The sequence below is a fragment of the Galleria mellonella genome, unplaced genomic scaffold (assembly GCF_026898425.1).
Source record: "Galleria mellonella isolate WM207_F2 unplaced genomic scaffold, CSIRO_AGI_GalMel_v1 utg83, whole genome shotgun sequence".
Lineage (NCBI taxonomy): Eukaryota > Metazoa > Arthropoda > Insecta > Lepidoptera > Pyralidae > Galleria > Galleria mellonella.
The window spans coordinates 4430688-4455559 of NW_026442162.1; the positions used below are offsets into that span (position 1 = coordinate 4430688).

The 24872-nt window shown below is 32.5% G+C and overlaps 1 protein-coding gene across 4 annotated transcripts in view; it reads left to right on the forward strand.

The window, feature by feature from the left end:
• The window catches only part of LOC113516693 (pseudouridylate synthase RPUSD2-like), a 555256-nt gene that overhangs the window by 455175 nt on the left and 75209 nt on the right, over positions 1-24872 (forward strand). For 3 of the 4 annotated variants that reach the window (XM_052901887.1, XM_052901888.1, XM_052901889.1), the window contains exon 2: positions 7649-7950. The exons of the other annotated variant lie outside the window; for it this stretch is intronic. In XM_052901887.1, the coding sequence (XP_052757847.1) occupies positions 7765-7950 (186 nt within the window). In that variant the 5' untranslated portion in view covers positions 7649-7764. The remainder of the gene's footprint in view (positions 1-7648; positions 7951-24872) is intronic. 4 annotated transcript variants of the gene reach the window in all.

The following is a 24872-nucleotide window of genomic DNA, read 5'->3' on the forward strand; positions in this document are numbered from 1 at the left end:
TAAAATAACATAACGATTTACCAATACTAGTTATTTGAATAGAATTATTTTGTTTAATTCTGCTCTTATTAATATGCGTGTGACTACCAACACTCGAAGATTGACGCAAAAGGTGCGTGAACAAAATGGCAGTCGGTGATTGATGACTAATATGGAAGGTTGTGGAACTTATAGTACTCGTAGCACAGATAATAAATAGTTGTGCATGATCTTCGAGTGTTAGGAGTCACATACATACTAATGGTAGCGGAATTAAAATGATTCTATTCAAATAACCAGTAATATGAACTTCTGCAAGACAACAACTTCAAATGGGGGGTAAAGAGGTTTCTTCAGGGTCGGCAACGCACGCGTAATACCTCTGGTATTGCAGGTGTTCATTGGCTACGGTAACCACTTACCATCAGGTGGACCGTATGCTTGTTTGCCACCACAGTGGTATAAAAAAAAAAACTAGTTCAGTAAAAAATACCAATAGGTAGTAGTCATATTTTTCTTTATGAACGGTTTCAGCATCAAAGATTGATTCTATAATTTTATATTGGTTGAAAAAGTAATTGAAACCTATACATCTTCGGAGCAACGGAAGCTTTTTAAACTTTTCCAACTCATTCCATATCGAATCAACTGAACTGCATGTGTGCTCAGATTAAGCATTTTAAATCGAAACGCCAATGAGTTATCGTCGTCTTGATCTGTGGTTCACTTTTTCTTTTTTTACACACCGTACGAGTACAAAGCAATCGTGATAAGCATTCGCGACCAAATATTATGGCCAGATTTGGAGCCCTCGCCCTTCCTTTGTGTGCCGTATCTACGGTGTTATTTAAATGGGCATATAATCTAATTTCGCTTGAACGTTCTGGGTGCTTGAATAAAGAATTGGTCAAGCGCGACCGCGTTCGCAACTCGAATTCCGTAGGGGACCGTAAAGTGGATGTTCATGAGGGCGAAACAGATTTATTAATTTGCTATTGTTAGGGTGATTATGGAAATTGGATCTTATTAATGGCGATTTGTTTTAGAAGGGTATTAAATTTATATTTAATTGTTTTGTTCAACAATACGTTTATATAGACAGGATGTTTACAGTACTGTATACGGATGTTTCACACCTCGTGTAAATCTCTTTTATTTGTTTTATATTGATAAAGTAAGACGTTGAAATGTTGCACTGCTTCTGGTACTACTATTTATATCGCGTCACTATAAAAACCCCAATATAAAAAAATCTGTGGGTAATTCATACTGTAGTCTAGTCAAAGTCCTTAAAAGTCTCTTAATCCATTAATAGATACATTTTACTGGTTCCTCTAAAAGACTATATTAGTAACCTATCGTAGGCGTAAAGTTATTAAAAGAAAAGAGTTTATTGACAAACTATAAGCTACAAACATAATTAAAATGTTCGTGTCTCCAGTCATCTGTCGTTTGCTTGGGCACCTCTGTCCCATTCGTGTTTTTACCGTGCAGCAGTTGTGTTTGCATGGCTGTGTTTCGGTTTGAAGGATGGGATATGACAGTGAATTTACTGGGTACAGAGGAATAACACCAGAGTCCTCAGGAATGGCAACGCATGGGGAGTATCATAGGCGAAACAGTATACTCTGTTATGTCTATGGTACTGCTCATGTCTATAGGCGACGGTTACCACTTTCTATCAGGTAGGCCGTCAGCTTGTTTGCCATTCTAAATTGCATAGAAAAAAAGGAATTAAAACAGTAAAAAGAACTGTTTAGCTCCCATACAGCGTGGTATTAGTCTCTTCCAGTCAATCTTTTGGATTAAAAGTAAATCGCAATGTAGATAAATGGAATCTGGTAATAATTTTGTTGCACGTAGAAACATACAAGTGAATTAAAGGTCTGAAAAAAACATATAATGGACCCTAAGCCATTTGGTCGCATGAAGGTGTACACGCCGGGTAATTAGGTTTCCAAAGGACTTGCTCACTTTTTATCGTTCATTATTTTTTCTGTGCCACACTTAATGTTTGTTCTTTACTTGTATTATGATCTTAAATTACCCGATGTTCGACGTTAAAACATGTTATTGAGAAATAATTATAGGGTGTCCATCTTGATATATTTATTTAAAAAATTGATCAATTTATTTCATACAATAGCGTTACAAATTGTTAATATTTTTAAACTACGTGATGTGGTTGTTGTGATCTGAAGGAGAAATTATTGAAATAAAAATATTTTCTGTTTTAATTTAAAAAAAAAAATTACTTATACAGAAATAAATACAATACAATTATGAGATTGAGGTTCAGTTTCGTTTTTAAAATGAAAATAAGTCATTATAACAATTTAAATAATTATCTCGATTGCGATCCCTAAACCCTGTTATTATCAGTTTTTCATATTTTTGTTTATATATATATATATATATATATATATATATATATATATATATATATATATATATATATATATATATATATATATATATATATATTGTATAAAAATTGACATTCAATTAATAAATTTATTTATACTATATAACATTTATTCTTTTTTAAAAGTCTATTAGTTTTTTTAATTGTGATTTATCTACTAAAATTCGAATAGCATTAAGTCCGCCTTTTATACCACATTTTATTGGTTAATAAAGTTTAAATAAATAGATAAATAATGTTCTATCGCAGTTTACATTCAAACTATTTCTATCAAATTGGATTTGAATTGAGACGAACAAAGGAAACCTGAGCTGTTCAAGTCTGAAATCTTATAAAGCAGACGAGAAACTTCACTCGTCTGACACCTTACTCCAGTAACCCAATAACAACCAATCTCAACAGAGTACACAGTTAACAAAATTGTCTTTGTTTGAAAACTTGGACGCAGCTCAAAACAGAAATCTAGTTTAAACTATACATACATACATACATACATACATATTCGAAAATGATCTAGTTACTCAAAATAAAATGAGAGTAGAGTTTGAGGTGATAAAAGAAACAATTGTGGTTCTAAACGCATCGTTGTGAACGCAACTGAAGAGTTTTGTACTAGAATACACAACTCTATTTTTATCGTAAACAATTCTCAGAAGAGTCTATAGGTGGAGTGCTTTAATATATTAAGATTTCTAACCTTAAATTAAGATTTTGTTCTACAAAAAATATAACTACCGAACGAACACGGAAATAAACCTTATTAATTGAAAAAAAAAACAGTAATATTAAATTAAAGTTATAGGACGACTCCCCACTAGTTAATTCATCATTCTGATGGAGTGACGACTTCATGCATTGCTGGGAGTCAATGGATGTAGGTGACTCGAGACCGTTCCTTATAGTAATCTATGAGGGAGGCCTAATCTAGCAGTTGATAGATAATAGCTGAAATTATCATATTCATAATATTCATATATTATAAATTTATAATTATCAATTTATCATAATAAATTCAAAAAAAAATCATTTATTATAATATGACATTTTATATATTACAAAAATATTATTATATATACACATTATATTACAACGAATTAAGAATCTTCTTCATTAACGCCGCAGCGCGATACTTGACCTTCTAATTCTTCATATTGTCCTAGAAGACTGGCTAAAAGATGCAATAAATTAATGTTATTCATGTTATTTATTTATTTTTGATTAGATTTAGCCCATAATAATTTATGGAATGTCATTTCTTATTTCAAAAAATAAATAAACACTAAAATAAATACCGATAACACGCACCAATAATCCAGTGAATTACATTACACTGGATCGTTACGATAAAAACTTTAAATTCTAAGAAAATTAAAAAATAAAATAAAAAATGTACAAGATAACTTATGTTTGCAATGCAACCTTATCATTTCTTCTATACGTACCAGGAAGCGTCGTTGCGTTAATACGAATCGCATTTTTTTTATTACCAACTGGAATAATAAAATTGTATGCCGCCAACGAAGGTCTATAGAATGGAATAAATTATTTCTTCCATAAAAGCAACAATGTTATAGCAGTTAGCAATAACAGAACGGATACGGCAATGTTATCCATGTGATACCAAAGGATATCTTATTGTATGTAGCTTAGCTGTTTATATCAAATAGGAATTTTAGTATATTAAAAATAAACTCAATTTTATTAATGGGGAATTACTGTCTTCTATTTTTTTTTTTTTTATTTATTGAGAGTGGTAAACTCGTATTCTATCGCCATGTGGTCTTAGCATAGAATAGGTCACCCTTTCCCATTGGTGTCGTACGTGGCAACTAAGAGAACTTATAGTTGCGGGATGGACGACAGCGTATCTCTTAAATCATTGTCAAAACCTAATTTGCCCATACGCCTACCAAACGTGGCAACTATTGAGAGAACCCCGTATGAAGAAGCCTATGTTCATCAATGGATAATTTAAGGCTGATATGATTTCGGCAAACTTGGAACTTCTTCCTTTTTTGTAATGGGTTGAAAATAAAAACGGCACTATTTATAAATTACTCTTAGGACCTTTCTGTTATCAGACCTTATACTTTATTTATAAAACGACGTGTTACGGTTTGCTATCGAAGTCCTCAATTCGTTATAAATAAACTTTCACTTAATTAAATACTAGATTAAATACTAATTAAATTTAAAATGCACTCTATTTTAATCTATTCATACCCACGCTATTTTTAAATACCAATGGTAATAAGTACAATGGATATAGATAAAGAATAAGACAATAGAATTACACAGTACGCAACCTTAAAATAGCCCTAAGGAATGACAACGCAGGAGTCACAGTATATTCTGTGACATCCACAATGTTGTTCATGTCTATAAATGATAACCAGTATCCGCCAAGTATGCCATCTGCGTGTCATTCCAAGCTGCATAAAAAATTATGATGAATGAATCATTTCTTTCATCGTGTCATCATTCTTAGTTCAATATAATAGAAATGAGAACCTTCTTGTTTTTGGAATCGTCTAATAAAAAGCATTTAACTCCAAAGCTAAATAATTAGGTCTTTTATTTTTCGAACCAATAGTATAGCCAATAGTCCGAAAAACAAAATATCAAATGACGTAAGCCAAAACACTAATGCCCGAAGATTCATTTGACTGATGCGACTTAATTTTTTTAACTTTTGAAACTAGTATTCTGGCTTACGTCATTGGATTTTTCGTCACTCATACTAACATAGGGGACATTAGTCCGAATGACGAAAGCACTAAAGATATAAGCCAAAATACTAACGCCTGAACATTAATTTGACTGAAGTGACTTAACTTTTCGGACTGTTGATGCTAGTATTCTGACTTACATCAATGAATTTTCATACTAAACTAACAAAGAGAACATTAGCCCGAATGACGAAAGATCTAAAGACGTAAGCCAAAACACCAACGCTCGAAAATTCATTTGACTGGAGCGATTTAACTTTACAGACTTTAAATGGTATTCTGGCTAGGATTCGGACTAACGCCCGAAACATTAGTCCAGAAGACGTAAATCCAATCCAAAATAATAGTATTCTGGCTTACGCCAATGAATTTTTCATCATTCAAACTAACGTAGGAGCACTAGTCCGAATGACGAAAGATTTTAAAACGTAAATCAAAACACTATCGCCCGAAGATTCATTTGACTGAAGCAACTTAACATTTCGGACTTTTAATGCTAGTATTCTGATTTACGTCAATGAATTTTTCGTTATTTAAACTAATGTAGAGGACATTAGTCCGAATGACGAAAGATCTAAAGACGTAAACCAAAACACTAACGTACGAAGATTCATTTGACTGAAGCGACTTAACATTTCGGACTTTTAATGCTAGTATTGTGACTTACGTCAATGAATTTTTTGTCATTTAAACTAATGTAGAGAGCATTAGTCCGAATGACGAAAGATTTAAAGACGTAAGCCAAAACACTGACGCCCAAAGATTCATTTGACTGAAGTGACTTAATTTTTCGGACTGTTGGTGCTACTAGTATTCTGACTTAGATCAATGGATATTTTGTCATTTAAACTAATGTAGAGGGCATTAATTCGAATGAAGAAAGATCTAAAGACGTAAGCCAGAATACTAACATCCGAAGATTAATTTCACTGAAATGACTTATCTTTTCGGACTTTTAATGCTTGTATTCTGACTAGGATTCGGAGTAACTCCCGAAACGTTAGTCCGAAAGACGTAAATCCAATCCAAAATAATATCAGTTGTATCCGAAAAAATATAACGTCTCATAAATCCATCGCATATCTATTTCAATGATTATTTCCACTAATTATAACTAAGCCACATTCGATTTCACGGTGCTCAGCCACCACTGTCATAATATAATATCGAGTGTTTTCTTTCTGTTTTCCGGTCCAGTAAACGTCCCGAAATCTCTTTGATCTATCCAAGCAACCAATCTCGTGTTATGTGAATATGTCCGTAACAAACGAGGCTATGTCAACTGGTTTTGGCATTAATAGTTGTAATTAACTAGCCATGCCCACGGTTTCGTACATGTTTATACTCGTATTAATAGATTACAATTATTTTTCATTATTTTTAATTATTACAATTAATTCTTCCTAATTTAGTTAATGTGAAAGTCAGTTTGTTTATTATGTTTTGGAACAAGAAATTTGGTGTACAGGTCTTATATGTGATGGAGACAAGGAGAAGGAAGATGAGGCATAGGCTACTTTTATCCTGATCAATCTGCATATCTCAGTTACGGGTATAAGATTATTTATATCTAGAGACTCTAAGAGATCTTAACAAGTCAAAATAGATGTAATATTAATATATGTTTGGCTTTAATTAATTATAAAAAAATATAACTACGTTAAAATATTGTAGTTGTTTCTTTTATCCAAACTTATAATTGAATACAGACAAACATAACCATTGAAATTTATATGTATCAATGATTATATTAGACTGTAGGTAAACATGATCATCGTATAAGTATAAAATATAAATTTAAAATACATAAAAAATAGTTGTTTCAGTCAACTTCAAGCACCATGACCCAGTTCATTGGCCCTTTTGATTCACACTTCGCAGTATTCGAAATACTTGGTCGACAAAAATTGTACTTTATAATATAATATTTTGCAGATCTAGCTCAAACCGCCAAACTCGCGGTCTGGAAAATTCATTATATTGTTGCAATCATATTGTTGTCTACTATTATATTGTGAATATATTTAACAATTTTTCGAGAGTAATATTATTTTTTGTCGGATTTAATATCTACGTCAAAGGTATTCATGCATTATAAATAGCGTCTAGAAACTCTAGACAACAAAAGGTTAGGTACCTCACACGATCAGTAGTAGTCATCATTTCAGGCATTATCCGTCCACAGCTGAACATAGGTCTCCCCCATAGACTATCATAGAGAACGGTCCTGAGCCACCTACGTCATTTGACTCCCTGCAATGCATTTAATGTTGACACTCCATCTAGTGAGGCGTCATTCTACACTGCATTTGCCCGTACGGAGTCGTCGATCAGTAGTGGTACTTAATCTAAACAACTCAATTAAAATTACTCACTCAAAATAATTAAATCTAAATAACTCAGTCTAAATTACTCAGTCAAAATAATTAAATCTGAATAACTCAGTCTTAATAACTTAATCTAATTTACTTAAGCTGAATTGTTTTATCTAACAATATATCCTCCCTTGTTACAGGTACTAGTGAAAAGTGTTTAATAAGATCAATGTTTGCACGATAGTGTCAGTGGTGTTGTGTGGATGTGGTTTGGAAGCTGATCGAGCTGGCGTGGTACGGGCCCGGCGGGGGGGCGATGCAGGCGGGCGGGGGCTGGTTTGTCCCGTGGACGATGGGGGTGCAAAAGTTTGCGGTGGCACTCCCGATGGGCGGCGTTGTGCCACTAGTGCCCCCGTTGCTGGCGGCGCTGCCACCGGCCCCGCCGCCTCTGCGCCTGATAGCCCCGCCACCATTGCCGCATCAAGCTCAGCCTGGGAGAAAGGTATGTTATAATATGAATCCCGATAGACCTATACCTACCACAACACTACTGCGCGGACGCAAATTGACGCAGGTGTGGCGTATTGAGTTTGAAACAATTGTTATGACATCTGTTAAAATGTTTACATAATACTACGTGGTTTTATTCATTCCATGAACGCGTATGTAAATTATTATGTTGTGAATTATTACGAATGGTTAGCATCAACTAAAGACATTATATAATTTTAATATAATAAATCGTATAATACAAATAAAACAAAATCATAATAACAAGTGTAAGTAACCATTATACTAATCAATCAATCAATTTCACCAGAGGGAAACTTCGCAAACAAACTGACAGCTTCTGATGAAAGCTAATAAAAACGATAAACGTCATCTATAGATATGAACAATACCAGACACTTAACAGAATGTACTGCGTCAACCATGACACCCTACATGCGTTGCCATTCCTGAAGACTGAAGTGTTATGCCTCTGTACCCTGTAATTTAATTGTCATATCCCATCCTTCAAACTGAAACACAGCCATGCAAATAACTGCATCACGGTAAAAACATGAATGGTACTGAGGTACCCAAGCAGACGGATTTTGTACCAAGTTTCTCTCTAGAAATGATGGGTTTTTTTTATAGATAATGCTGCAAAAAACAGTATATCAATATAATGTATGTAAGATTAAATAAATAAAAATAGTAGTCGTACATTTTATATTCATTTATCTGCTGAAAAAAATATAATTTCAACATTATGATCCATGTGTTGTATCATAAATTAACCTAGTCGTTCAGAAATACTTACATCGATTTATAAACGTCTAAGTTTTGGCTATCTCGCTTTACGACCTCGAAGTAGATATAAAAGTGATACCAGAGTACTAAGAAACGATGCGCAACGTTTATTTTAATAGTATTTTATAATTTTACTGGCCAGTTTGAAATGCATGTACAGCTGAGAAAAATTGGCAAGAAGCTCAGCTATTGTTTTTTTTAAACTCAGTAGGTAATATAAAACTCAGTAATATACAATAATATACAGAGTGTATACAGCAATATACAAAGTAAAATACAAAACTCAGTAATATACAAACATCAATGATATGATTGACTGACTCGTTAATTTGATATACATATGTCTGTACATAGAAAATATTTAAGTAAAATTGTTACGAGGGATATCAATAAAAGGAATAGAAGCCAGAACGTTAAAATAAATATATTTGTAATTATAATAACCACAATTCACACTTATTTTATAAATTTATAAACTGTCACTGCGCAGATATCGAAGTGAATACTGAATTCCTTTTTACATTTTTCTATCCCTATCCAACATCAGCATCTTACTTGCTATTAATATCTTAACTAGTCGAACTTGTACTAAGCAAGTTATAGTTTATAATATATACTTATAGATGGCGCTGACTGTTGATTTTGTATGGTCAATGCACATTTTTCCCACGTTAGTACTGATACTGTTTGTTTCATTAACGACTCAATGCGACGATTCGACGTTAATTTTATGCATTTATTTTACATCCAGTATTTTATGGGTGCATTACGATGCGTTAATTATGGAAATGTAAGTTATTTTTATTAGAGATATAACATTGGAGTTTATGTAATTAACGATTGAAAATAAATGTTTGTTTGTTTTTTCATCAACTGTACGTATTATTTGTTAGTTACTGGGGCTGTGTTATTATGCGGGATATAAAATGTAGCCTTATGTATTATTATTTGTATTTCGAGGGATCGGCAGCAGCGTCCGTTTTAATACATCACCAAAAGCCAAACTGCAATTGCTAATTCGCCGTCCAAGCATGGCAACCACTGGCAAAATCCCCCCCCCCCCCCCCATGGGAAAGAAAGGTTCTTGAGTGGCTACCGCGTACGGTCAAACGCAGTGTAGGACGACCCCCTCCCCCACTAGATGGAGTGACGACCTGAAATGTATTGCAGGGAGTCAGTAGTTGCAGGTGGCTCAGGACCGCTCTTTATGGTAGTCTATGGGGGAGGTTTATGGCCAGCAGTGGACGGATAATGGCTGAAATGATGATGATGAAGCCCTTCTTCATCCCATATGCGTATATCAAATTTCATAGTTAATGATTAAGCCGTTAAGGTGCTAAGAAATAATAAACAAACAAACTCACTTTCACATTTATAACGTTAATAAAAATTAAAAGCAAAAAATACAAGATTTTACTTTAACATCTTAGGAGATAAGATGTAAATATACGTGTAATAATAACGAGCAGGTGCAAATATGGTTATTTTTTTTTAACTCGAGATGAAAAAATAGAAACCCAATCCCAGGATCGCGAGACCAGATTAACAAGTTCTAGATAAATATTCCAATTTACCATGAAGCTGCATAGAAATATGCAAATAGATGCATATTTATGATCTACGCGGCTGATCCTTGTGATATTTTATCGGAAAGAAATTATAGATTGTCATTTTCATGCTGGACTGACTGCGTAATTATTGAAACCTACCTTAATATATCTGTATCTAAAACAACCCATAATTATGTGAATATATATATATACACACACACACACACATATGTACACACACAAACGCACACGTGCACACACACAAACAAACACACACAAACAAACACACACACACACACACACACACACACACCCGCACAAATACAACACAATCTAATTTAATAATATATGTACATCTAATTTAATTTTTGTTACTCCTCAAAATTTTTTTGATATTTTTATACTTCCAACTGAAGTTAAGGCTTAGTTTTATTTCATCTGACAATCAATATATAAGATATAAAAATACTATGGTATACAAAGTTCCGTGTAAAAGTTATTATACAATAATTTAAACCAAATGATAAACGAGTCGTTTTGGGCTCAGAGTTGATGTTATCGCCTCTTTTAGTAATTAATGAAACACCTTTTTAAATCTCCATCTGTACTGATCTATATTATTTTAATATTGTGAACAAGAAAGATTTGATTGTTTGTTTAACTATAATGGATAAACTGAAAAAGTACTCAGCCAATTTTAATAATTCTTTCACCTATATCTACATTATCAGCGAATCACATAGGCTAAATATTATTTTCAAAAACTTTATTTACCCATTGCGAAGCACTAGTGAAATTGTAAAATAGCTCCATTACATTTGAAATGTGTAATGTAGATTCTCATAATAATCTCAATTTAACAATGTACTCCGGTGAATTCCATTTAGCTGTCTACAAGACAGAGCAACACGTATAATCCAACGACACAGGCCGGGACTATTAAGCGCTTACAGAGAATCTAGGATCAATTACCGAGAGTGTAGAGAACGTGGCGAACACATTAATTGTGAGACAATTAGGATTTTCTCAACTACCTTCACTTGATGTGAATATTTTACACGACTCGAAAAGGATTATGTTTTAAGTGTTCATGTATGTTTGTCCTTTCTTTTATTTTCTCTTTTGAAAACACTGAAAGACATCCGGCTACGTTTTTTCGAATTTTCGGTATAGTAAGGTTGTGAATGTTTTTTTTTTTATTGAGGATTTGAGTACCGCACAGTGTTCTTTTAAATGGATAAAAATGGTATAGTAACTTCGCTGCGTATTGGTTTATGATACGGATTATCAGTGAAGAAATAGATGAGAAGGAATCCGATTAATAAACTGATCGTAATAAATCCACCAGGAATTAACCATAAAGATGACTAGGAGAGATCAGGTGAAAATTGGCCTAACAGTTTATATTGCTAGCAATAGGTCCTACTATTCTTCAGCTGATCGGATATTCAACCATATTATAAACTTACTATAGGAGGCTTCAAATAATAAAATATAATGAAAGGCCCTCTTGGAAACTTTGCCATTTAAAAAATTGTATTCAGGCTTCTGGTTAATAAATAATAACCTCAAGCCCCACCCAAATGCAATCGTGAAATATGACAGAGCAATCATGGTCTAATACGCGCACCTTCGGCGATGCTTCGAACCCAATGAATACACCATAAGCTAATCCCCTTTAAATTAACATGTTACCTGTGAGATTGCAAACTTAATAGTAGTGTTTATATCATAAATCAAGTGCTTATTGCTTTGCGATGGAACCCAACTTGCTTTCATTTGCTGACCTACGAATTAAGTCAGTTCATTTTGCTCTTAGCTTGGCCTTATTTTAATATTGTAAATTATTCCTTTTGGATATAATAGAGAGGCGGTTTAGTTTGAAATAGTGATTTTGTTTTGTAAATAAAAGTGTTTTTGCTATCCTATTAAAAGTATAATGTACCTAATGTAAGATACTGGAGAGAGCAGGGAGATCTTGTGACGGTTCGCCTATAGTACAATAGGTTTAATACCATAAGTACATAGAAAAGAAACAGGGGTTCCTATGGGTGACCGCTGCGAAAGCTGAGCTATTTAATATAAACAAACTTTAAAGTCAAGTTTCACAATAGTATACAGAAAAGACGTTACCATATATGAAATATTGACACAGAAGGGAAACTCCTTTGATGTGTTTCCAGAGTGTAGTGGACGTCACAAGAAAATTAAATAAATTAAACAAAAATATATTATATTTTATATTAACCAAATTATAGTTTACCTTTTTCTCATCAGGTGTAAAAAGGATGCATATAACACAGTTTAATAAGGTTTATGAGAGCCTTTAAAGTTTTATAAATTCGATAATCAATTTAATAGAAAATACCAAAATACGTTAACATATAATTAAATTGAATTTAAAGAAAAGTTCAGTTCGAATAATAGGCTAAATCCGATTATTGAAATATCTACCCTTCGGTGACATAATCTGTGACGTTACTAGGTGAGAGAAAAAAAAAAAAAAAAAAGAGGAGAGCCGGCAGATCGGCGGGCGCGCGGGAGTCGGTTTTTAGGAATTGCGCAATAAAGAAAAAGGAGAAAAAAAAAATGGCGCAGGAGTCGTGTTTTAAGGAACTGCGCAATAAAATAAAAAAAATAACTAGGATATAGATCTAGGAGGGACTGGTTCGATGAAGGGGTTTGAGATCTTAGTGTATCACTATGGATTAAGTGTGTGAAATTAATCAATAGAAGACTGGAGAATCCGGTGAGCTTGTTCCATTTATTACTACGTAGTTAGATTTTTGACTGTGATCACAGGCAAAGTCTATACTTAATATTTTTCCCAACAGCTATTAAAATACGTATTTAGTCGAGTCCATATACTTTTAGGTAATGCGTATATCGTTAAATGCAATCACATTTGAACAAAGTTTACATCAATATAATTTACGTACTTACGTTATTCTACTCATATAAAAAATCCAATTATATGGTCGTTTGATAGAACTTCATCAATTTGATTCAATGTTCTAATTGTCCAGTTTTGGAAAATACTTATTGAATCAACTATTGAACTATTACAATACTAACTAGTTTCATATCTAGTTATTATAAAGTATTTATTTATTGAGGATAATAGACTAAAGTGACTATGGTCTGGTCTCATTGCTAGGGAAACAACCATTGATGAGAGAGAGAGAGGTTATTGAGTGACGACTCTGTAAATGCAAGTGCGGTGTGGGCTACCTCCATTGTTTGGAGTGACTGTTTTATGTGTATTGTGGGGCCGTTCCTTGTGTCAGTCGGTGGAAATTGCCTGTGTTCAGTCGTGGGTTGGTGATGGTTGAAACGATGATGATGATGAAATATTTGTATTTATTACACTATTACAGTGTTGGTTTGGAATATCTGTTCATACTTAATGCTTCATGGTGAAGTGTTTTTATACCATTACTCGGCTGACCAGATTAATGATTCTTAGTCTATATTTGATTATCCATGACTACATGTGGGGATTTGTTTTACACCAGATGTACAAAGAGACAGCTTAACTGTTGCAAGTGATATTATGTGAATGTAATACTTTTAATACATTATTAATTGTGTTACTAGATAAATTCATGTGACTGTGGGGTGTTCATGGTAAACAAGCCTGTATTGTTTAAATAGATATTTTGTCTTGATTTATTATAAACTTTAATATTGATTTTGTTGTAGTAAGCAAGCTGATAATAACAATTCTGTGTGTATTACTGATTACTAATAATATTTAATTATGCTGATATTATAGGTGTGGATTTATTTCCTAATGGTAATAAAAGTACTAAAAGATTCTCTGACTATAGTTACTCTTAACCAGGTATGAGGTTCAGTATAAAATTGGTACTGTATGACACTTGTGAAGCTATGTATTTTACTCATATTTAGAAAGGAAGTTGTCATGGCGATAAGGTTTGTATGTGTGTTGTTTGTTCATGCTATATTGACTAGACAAGTTCAGACAGGGTTAAAATTAGTGAATCTTTATTGGATTTATATTTAATATACATATTTTGAATATTTATGGGAATAGAATGGAGATATACAAATAGTAAAATATAATATTAGTATTTTATAAATTTCATTATCGAGTTAGTTGTATATGTTGGGCTGTATCCAAGGAGATATGAACCTATTAATATCAAGTTAGGACAATTACTTTAAATATTAATAAAGCAAACACTAACACTGATTATTCACTTCTTTAATAAATTCACATTAGAGGTTAGAAATCAAATAGATAGCATATTGGGAAATCTTCACCACACATGTATTTGAGGAATGTTCTTGATAATTAGTACTGTATGTATATATTATTGCAAGTACAATTGCAATAAGAATGTTAAACTTCTAATCTTCTGTTCATTCTTGAATTTGAAAGTAAGCTTGGCTACTGATATGAATATAAAACTGCAGCATTACTGGATACTATTAATTATTTCTGGTGTAAACCATGATTATTTATGTCACTGATAATTTAGTTATATATTACGGTTGATATATGATGATTTTATATTTAATTATATTAAACAAATACAAATAAACAAACTTGCTAGTATTTGTTACGTTGACAGTTGTGATAGATAATCAAAATTCAATTCAATACATCAATACGTCATTAATGTGACAGATGTCAAACAAAAGGAGATTATACACGTTATGATTCTATATCTAAGTCTATAGAAAATTTATATAATTTTCTGTTATTTTATAATAACTGTAGGGGAAATATTGGAATTATTTATATGAGAAATTTCACTTAAATGATATGATAATTATTTAAAGACCTAATTTCTTAGGGATTTAATCATGATGATTTAAACACTAAAACACTTGTTTATCTGAGAAATCCTCTTAGTAAATAGGTTTACTAAGACTATAGTACAGCTACAATAATTGTGGGTACAAATGGGACTTACTGTCCTTTCTATACAAATATATATTTAATCTATATCTTTCACATTATAATTATTCAATATATTGCCTCTACTACTACAACATACACAAATAGGACTTATTGTCCTTCCTATATACTTATATATATAATAATTGACCTGGCACTTTAATGTGTAATTTATCAGTACTTATGACAACAACCAATTAGGACTTATAGTCCTCTCTATAAAGCTACATAATTATTTAATCTGATTATTTCACAATGTGATTAATCAAACCTCTACAAATATTACAAAAGATCTCTATTACTCTCAACACAATAATAGCTTGTTGGACTTAGTGTCCTCAAACTTATAGAAAACCCAACTGGTTATTTCACGAGACGTTGTTAACTTGTGATTAATCAGTGTCTTTTAAAGGACTTATAGTTCCTTTAGATATATCTCTCTGAATAAATAATTGGTTAATTCACAATGTGGTTAACCAACAATAATATTATATATAATTGACTGGACTTATAGTTCATTCAATAGCACTCATTACTTTTAGTAGCTCTCGACCTATGGGTTGGACTACTCGTTCTTAGGCTCCGGCCTAATCAACAAATTTAACTTTAACCTTGAGTATTCTTGGTATTAAGTAAATAATATTAAATTGACAATGCTATGTTATGATATAGCAATTATCAACATTATATGGCTTGGCCAATTCCAGGGTGTGGAAGGTATCCCCTATCACACAAATCTTCATCTCTATCGGACTGTCTTCACAGGTGATCTCTAATGTCACATTATAGGGCCGAAGGGTTATGTCCCATCAAAGTAGGTTCTGGTGTCTGGGTGATCTCGCTTCTTGGTCTGATCTCTTGTGGAGCTGAAGGGAAACCCCCATTGAGTAAGCTCGTAACAGGGTGACGCTGGGAAACAGTTTCGTACTGTTAGTGGGTGATCTCTATGTCGCCATATAGGACTGAAAGGGTCATCGCCCATGAGTAAGCTCTCGTGTCGGAGTGATCCTGGGATTTCAGTTCCGATCCTTTTGCCTTTGGCAAACACCAATTTATACTGGAAGCATCGTGGGGCTGGTGGAGCCACTGTAATGTTGAAGTAAATGTACTTATGTTTGGTTTGGAACTGAGAATACTCTTCCCTTATTACCATCAGAGTGCATTAATAAATAGTAATAATCTTCCCTACCTTTTAGGAGGAAGAGTTATAGATAGTTGGAAAGTCTTCCACTGGTCCGGGCGTGTGAGGGGCCCGACCGCTCCCCCATTTTTTTTTATTATTGCAGTTATTCTGTAATTTAATATTAAATTAACATAACCTTCTAGTTTCATGAATTATGAGTATAATTCATTAATTATTCTTAATCCTTAAAGATTTATCAATCATCTTCATTATTTAACTCCTATCATATACCAATTAAAGAACCTTTTGGTTATTACACACACAACGGGTCCTACATTACTAGACGATCACACATTTATTTATCTGGCCAAATGATCAAGTGTTCTACTATAAGATCTGTTCAATATTAAGTGTTTATTGTAAGGATTTATATGATTCATAGGATGTTTGTGGTGTATAAGGCAATATAGGTATGGGGTTATATTGAGGGTGTTAGGCCATTCTTTAGGGTAGGTTTTCATTAGATTTTCATGAGTTTTCATTAGGTTAAGCCTTCGTAGGCTTTTCTTAGGCTTTGTAGGTTTTCCATGTGTAGGTTAGTTTAGAGGGTAGTTATTATAAGTGGTTAGATTATATAGGGGTGCACAAAAGGGGGGAACCATCACAATCTGTAGTACAGGTTTCGACCTAGTTCAGATTCCAGACTCTCACAAAGATTAATATTTTTAGACAAAAACCTAAAAATACATAGTTATATGTACTTACACAAAATATTGCTGTATGTGTTGTTCAAAGATAAAGTTTGTTATCGACTTATGTTTTATAAATAAATAGTTTTTTTTTTTAATGGCTATACTAGCTATTGTTTTAGTTTTTAGCACTTTTTATAGAAAAAAGTTATTAAAAAAGGCATTTTTTAATTTGCTGAAATTTAGAATCTAATCTAGCGTACTTTATAAATTATACTTTTCAATTTGCTTTTTTTAACACCAAGTTTTTGTCGATGGATTTCTGGAGAATAATATGTTACAGTATAATTTAATATATTTAAGCCTCTCAATATACCTTATAACACAGTGCAGACGACTTTTTACAGGACGATAATGGCATGCTAACACAGCCTGCGCTATCAGTATACGATTGTAGGATACCAGTGAGTGATGATAGATGAGAATGAAGTCAGCTCAATTAGCCCATCGTGACGAATTCACTAGGAATTAATCACGATATTTATTAGGGGGCACCACGCGGATATCAACCAGCGAAAAGAGCATATATTATTAGCAATATGGCTGTCAGATCACATTACTAACAATCCCTTTCCCCCAGCAAACGACAGGTTACTAAAAATAATAATAGAAAAGACTAAAATATAATTTACTGATCCAATTATTCACTTCATTGCGTATAATTAATGATTGGATCTACAAAAAAACCGACATAATTTGTGACAAAACCAGTTATTTTTATCTTAAAACTAAACTACTAAACCGATTTTAATAAAATTTATATAGAACCTGTAAGTATTATATTCTTTCAGATAAAAAAAGAATTTTCCAAATCGGTTTAGAACTGACGGAGATATGATATAACAAACATAGAAATTACAACCGAATTAAAAACCTGTCTCTTTTTGAAGTCGATTGAAAAGTGTCACTTATGATTATTAGATTGATTTCAACTCCAAGAATATCACAGAGTACAATTCTTCTGCACAGAAATCTGTCAAAGTGTCAATTATCTGTTGATACATTCGCTAACTACTGTGCCAATTCACATTACAAATAGCTTACCACTAAAATATATAATTCTGAGTATTTGACAATGCTACACGTAGAGTTTTCGGCGGCAACGCTGAAACGTTTGAAAACGTCAAACAAATGTCAGATTTTTCTTTCTGCTAAATATTTTATAAGAGATTATTCTTGGCTCAGAATAGTACAACTTTATTTTCAACAAATATTATATTATAATGAAGTAAAAAAGTATACATATTTACAAATATCAAAAGGAGCAACACTTACAGCAAAAGATTGGGAATAAAATGAAATACGTAGTTAGGTGATATTTTTAGTACAATTTCTTTTTAGATATAATATACTTTTTCTATAGATTGATTTTCATTCAATATATTTATGGTACATAATGTAATATAAAAATGGCTGATGAAAATATATCTAAAAAGAATGTTAACATCTAGCAAATTGTTTTGCCGTATTAGATTTACACCAGAGTGGGTCTATCAGGGTCTAAAAATAAAAGCAATGTAATCAGGATGAAATCGAGTGAGCGAGATACGGAGTTAATTTCTCGCAACCTGATACCGTGTACATGTTAGAAATTTACCGATTAATTAACTAGTTTTGCCTTCATATACCTGCATATTTGCTACTCACTTTTATTTTTGATCTTGTCCTTATAAGAAATAAACAAAGTGATAGTGCAAATTCATATGTATAATGCATATAAAATGTCCCGACCAATACAAATAAACATTTGAATAAAAATGTCATGAATAAAAAGGGAATAATATCTACCATTGGAATTTGGGAATGAAAAAGAAAAAAGAAAGAATGCAAAAGTAGACCCGGACAAGAGAGATTGCATTGAAAATCATCTTTATATAGTAGTGGATAAAAATATCAAATGTAATAATAATAATCACAATAATGATATTTTTCTCGACTATAAAAGCATAAATATACTGTATTGCGTGAGATATAAATTAATACATATAATGAATCGTATTTTTTACTGCCACTTAGCAGTGCAATTTACTCCAACTGAAGAAGCTAGTGGTCCTATTATTATTATACCAATCAATATAAAGTACTTTATGTATGTATTAAGTGTAGTTCAAATATGTATTTTATTTAAATGAAGCGGTTATTACTAATTTGATGAGGGTTGTAACACTGTGATATGATGTTTTCTCTAAATGAAGTTCCAGATTCGATATTTAATCATGGAGTCGCCACTCAGGAACCATTCTTGCCCTTCAGTTGTCGGTTCTTCGAGCTATGTGACCAGCCCATTGCCACTTCAGTTTGCTTATTCTTTGGGATATGTCGGTCACTTCGGTTCTTTTGCAGATATCCGTGTTTTAGATTGTATCACGCAGAAACTCCGAGTGTAGCCCTCGCCATAGCCCGCTGAGTAATTTAAAGCTTTTGTATACAGGCAAACGTGTAGGTCAATATTTCGGTTCCATAAGTCATCACTGACAACACACACTGGTTTAAGACCTTCGTCTTGAAACTCTGACGTATTTTGGATAAAAATATGAAAAGGTAAGTTGATTAGACAAATATGACAATGCCTATACATAAAAACTAGCGCAGCGTGTCCAGCCAAGGACATGGTGCCGTGTGTCTAGATCAATACTGTAAATTAATATTTTCTGGTCCCTCGTATCGTACGCCATGTTATTTTACGAACATGATAATTATCACATGTTTTATTTTATTTCAACTTTTTTTTTTAATACAACTAATCCATTACTAGACTATATTATTAATATCGAAAATTAATGCTAAAGGTCGAGCTAAAGGTCGATATCTCAATATCTTTTTTATAAACAATCAATTTTGTGATTTTATATCAAAACAACCTAGTTCCAATTTAGTATTGATTAATTATTTTAAAATAAACGCTTATAAAAACCATTTTCGCTACCATAGGATGCATGTTTATCCCATCTTTATGGTAAATGTATAAAACTTGTTCCCGACTAGCTATTAAGGAAGCTGTAATCGACTATTATCGTTAACAACACCAAGGGTACGATCAGCTTATCGGTCCTGTGATGTGCTGATACTTTCGTTTTTGTTTTATTCTCTTAATGCTTTTAAACTGCACATAGTAATTACTAATGTACTCCCATATGGGGATAGTAAGTGTCTAGCAAAATAATTACGTATTTCTCATTACAAATTTTATTATTATTATATTAACTATTTACTGCCGAACATAGGTCTTCCCTATAAGGGGAGGGGGGGATATTTGGCTAGTAGTTAGGTTTTGGTGATATTTTAGGAGGGACGCTGCTGCCCATCTCTAGATCTTTAAGTTCTCTTAGTCGCCTCTTACGACAACCACAGGAAAAGAAGGGGTGGCCCATTCTATGCTAGTTTCATATTTACAAATGAGTATTTTTTTCTTATTATATTGATAACATTTATTTTGTTTAATTCCGCTACTATTAGTATGCGTGCAACTGCTAATATTTGGGAATAGACTACCTTAGTCGCACGCATACTAACGGTAGCGGAATTAAACAAAACAAATCAAATTTATTACTTCCGCAAAATAACACCTAATTCTATAAAATATTTTTTTTTTTTTATTTTCAACTGGCATCAAAAATAACGAGAAATTATAAACTGATTTGGAAAATTCTTGTTTTTTATCTAAAATGATATTCTTACAGATTAGTCTCATAGAAATTTTAATAAAATATCTATTTTGATAAAATCAGTACTTTAGTTTTTGAAGCAAAAAATGGAACTTATCATAATGTTATTTTTTATTCAAACTGGAATTTATAATTGTTATATTTTGTTTTAGTAAAACTTAATGAAAACGTAAATAGAAGAATGATTGTGCTGACTATTAAAAGTCTGTTTATGTCCAATAGTAGTACAAATAAATCAATAACCATTTATTTGTTTGATTAAATATTTCGATTTGTTAGTAATTTGATTTAGAGAGTGGTTCTGTGAAAATTTCAACATTTAGTTGCCTTTCCACGAAATTGTAATGAAACTGACTTTAGTAATAGGTCTTATAAACTATTTTAGGCAAATTTTTCAGACTGAGTTTGAATAAATTTAATAAAATGTGTACCAAGCTGTTGCGTAACAGATAAATAAATAACCGCAAATATCCAAAAGGCCGTTTTGGAAACGTCTGGAAGCTGTTTTGTTTTGACAATACCAAGCTGTTTTGTTTAACAGTTCTTATCTATGCCGCTGTAAACTCCGGTAACTTCGACATCCGTGGCCGGAGTTTCTTGTCCCATAGTATGTATAAATGTAATGAAGAAATATATCTATAAGGGCCAGAATCTATAATGTATCAATAATAAGGTTTATAGACTGGATAATCATAATAAATTAAAAAAAAATGTATATTTATGTATATATTAATACGTGAAACGAAAACTTTGTATCCCTTTTTATATATATAATTTTAAAAATGAAATGTACTGAGGACAACGGAATCTATTTATATAAAAAAAATATATATTATACCCAACTTTTATTTGCTGTGTTTTAATTATAATTAATAATCTGTCATAATGTTTAATGTTTTATTTTATAGCGATCATTATTATTATCTAGTATTTATAATGAATATTTGTTTACTGGACGACTACTTTACTTACCCTCCACAATACGAATGACGTGTTTTTTAAATAAACATAAATTTCATTAGTCTGTGATTCGAAATTCGAACAATCAAGCGTTCCACGAACTGAACTATCATCACTATATGCAACAAAAACGCATTCCTGCCTTTTAAAATTATCCTGTGCGCGTATAATCTAGCTACACATGTCAAAAAACATAATGCATAGTCGCTGGGTTCTCACAGTGGCGACTATTGTCTTTTTTAACATTTTTTTTTTTTGTAAATACTAATTAATAAAGAACTTTAATGCAGTATAGTAAGATCGAGTATCCAATGTAGGCCACGAGTGGACTTTGCATCGCACATTTTTTTTTTATTTGCACTATATGATAATTGTATGTCGTACTCCAATATTTTTCTGTATATGTGTGTTTGTTGCTCGGGGATTGCGTGCTGATTATTAATTACTTCATTAATTTCCATATTTTTTACTTTATACCGGGGCGTTCAACTTGTTCGGAGCTGATATTTCTTTAAATAACAGCCCTTATGATTATTCAGCTTTTTGCTACGTTTCTATATTTGTGAGGCCTTTTATCACATAAAGTCGTTATGTTGGTTCATTAAAGCGTCAGCTGTAAATGCAATAAAATATACGTCCAATGTGGTTTACATTGAACTAAATTATCAACATTATTACTAAAATCATCATTTGCATTATTGTAGACAGTAAATAGATTATACAACAACGTTACTTCCATTACGACCTCCGTGGTTTAGTGGCAGGCACTTTGCTCTGAGTAATTAAGTTTCAAATTCGATTCTCGCTCAAATTTATTCATTAAACGCACTTCTGCAGGTGATCTGGATTATGTCTCGGATGTTGTTTATTATGAATTCTACAGAGACTGTAATATGCAATGTCAATGACAAAAAAGATCCTAAGTCATAAAAATTCATTAATTGCTTGGATTATTTACAGACCATCGAGTGCATGGTCGTCATTCACAGCATTTGCCTGTACAGGATCGGCAACTAATTTTGTTACGCTTTGGCTATATACATTAGCTGGTTATCTATATAAATGTCATTTTAAAATTATCGAATCACAATCGAAACTCATCGATTCGATATAGCTCAACAAGAATCTATTACCATCCGAGTGGTGTAAACATTTGGCCCACATATTCTCACGTACAAAATGCAGAAAAATATAACCTCCTACCACGTAAAATAAAATCGATAAAATATAATGTTATCCATGTATTCTTGAGCGGTATTTAAAATTCGTCACACGCGCAGAACAAACGTTTAACAACTTAACGCGTTTACTTCGTGAGAAACGAATGGGAATGAATCTCAATCGATAATCGTCTATATCGATGAGATTCGATTATTTAATTGTGCGGTCGACTGGTGGGCTGTCCGATGTTTATTGCTTAGCACTTATCTAATTATCGAGGGTTTATGATAGATACTTGTGCTGATTAATGTGAAAGGCGAGAAAATAATCGAATTAATCGATTGTATAGTAATAATCGTGGTTATCGTCATCAGCCTTTAACTGTCAACTGCTGGACATAAGCCTCTCTTTTGGGGGAGTTTTGCTAGAAATTGCCATGCTTAGCATGCGAATTGGTAGCCGTAGTTAGGCTTTAGAGATGTTTTGAGAGGGACGCTGCGGCCCATCCTTCACTCGTCCTTAATCGACACCCACATAAAAGGAAGGGATGGCCTATTTCATGCTGGGACTATACGGCCAATCGTAGTTATGTTGCTTCAATAATAGTTGTTTTAGTTTTTAGATGTTTCTAATAGAAGGAAATTCTTTATTCTTCGCAAGTTCTAAACCGATTTTAATAATTATTTAGCCATCGATAGAGTTTACAATGACAACGAAATAACGTCCACAATTTGATGGTGCTTAATAAAAAAAATAGGACTTCGATAAAATTTATATTAACTACTGCATAATTATTTTTATTTTCTTTCCCTAAAATTCTTAATCGGATTATTACGTGCATTTAAGAAAAATACCCAATTTGGCACAGTTGTTCTCGAATGATGCATTTACCAAGGAACATTTAAATTTTAAGTAACCTCTATAGATATGTAAATAAGACCTCAATCTGTAAGTGAGATGTTATTTGCTCAGACGTTTTAGCAGTTTGATCAAAGATTTATCAGTTTTATTCGATCGATGCACAGCTCGATTAGGAAGTACGATTCGCTCGCTCGATCTAAATCCACTTTGAATTGTTAGTTATCTGCTTCAACTTGTCTAGTTCTTGTTATTATTACATGTAACTATAGATAGAGCAAGGTCGTTTCGATGTCAACGCTTAAGGAATGCAGGGTGTGTTCTAGCTTAGTATTTACTAATGTCATTGTCAACTGAATTTATGGACTCTATATGCAAATAGTACGATGCGTTTTGTGTTGCCAGTTCCGACAGTTGAACGACTTTGTTTGTAATAAAATTAATGTGATGTATTTAAAGAGTGGCTGTGTGGGGTCTGCCCACTACAGAATTCTCTGGTATTCACCTCAGAATATGCGTAAAGGCTTTGCCATATTCGAGAGTGAATAATATGCCTATTTTAAAAGACCAGGCACCCCTGGAAAATAATTATGAAGAAGTCAATGCTTATGACGGAAAAATGATTAAAAAACGACGGAAATTAATTCAAGAGGTTATTTGAGCGATAGAACCGACTTTTAACCGACTTCAAAAAGAAAGTTCTGAATTTGGCTGCATTTTTTATGTTTGTTGCCTCATAACACAGTCAGTTATAAACTGAGTTAGAAAATTTTTTTCTGTCTAAAACGATATATTTACACATTGGTCTCATAGAAATTATATCAAAATCGGTTTAGTAGTCTAGTTTTTTACTAAAAATAACTCCTTTTGCCACAAATGAATTAATTTTTGTGGAATCTTAAACTATTTACTTTTGTTCTGTCTGTCTGTTTGCTGTTTAAGTTATGATCGTTGCCCCTAGATATGCGTTCTTGGTTCCTCCTAATAAGTTACCCTAGCTCGAGGACCAAGTGTTTGATGTAATTATTAGGTATTTATATAATCTGTCTTGTATTTATTAGTAAAACTAATTTTCTCATGAAGTACTACAATTTATTAACAGCAACGTACAGACTTTTCATTAAGTTAATTTGTG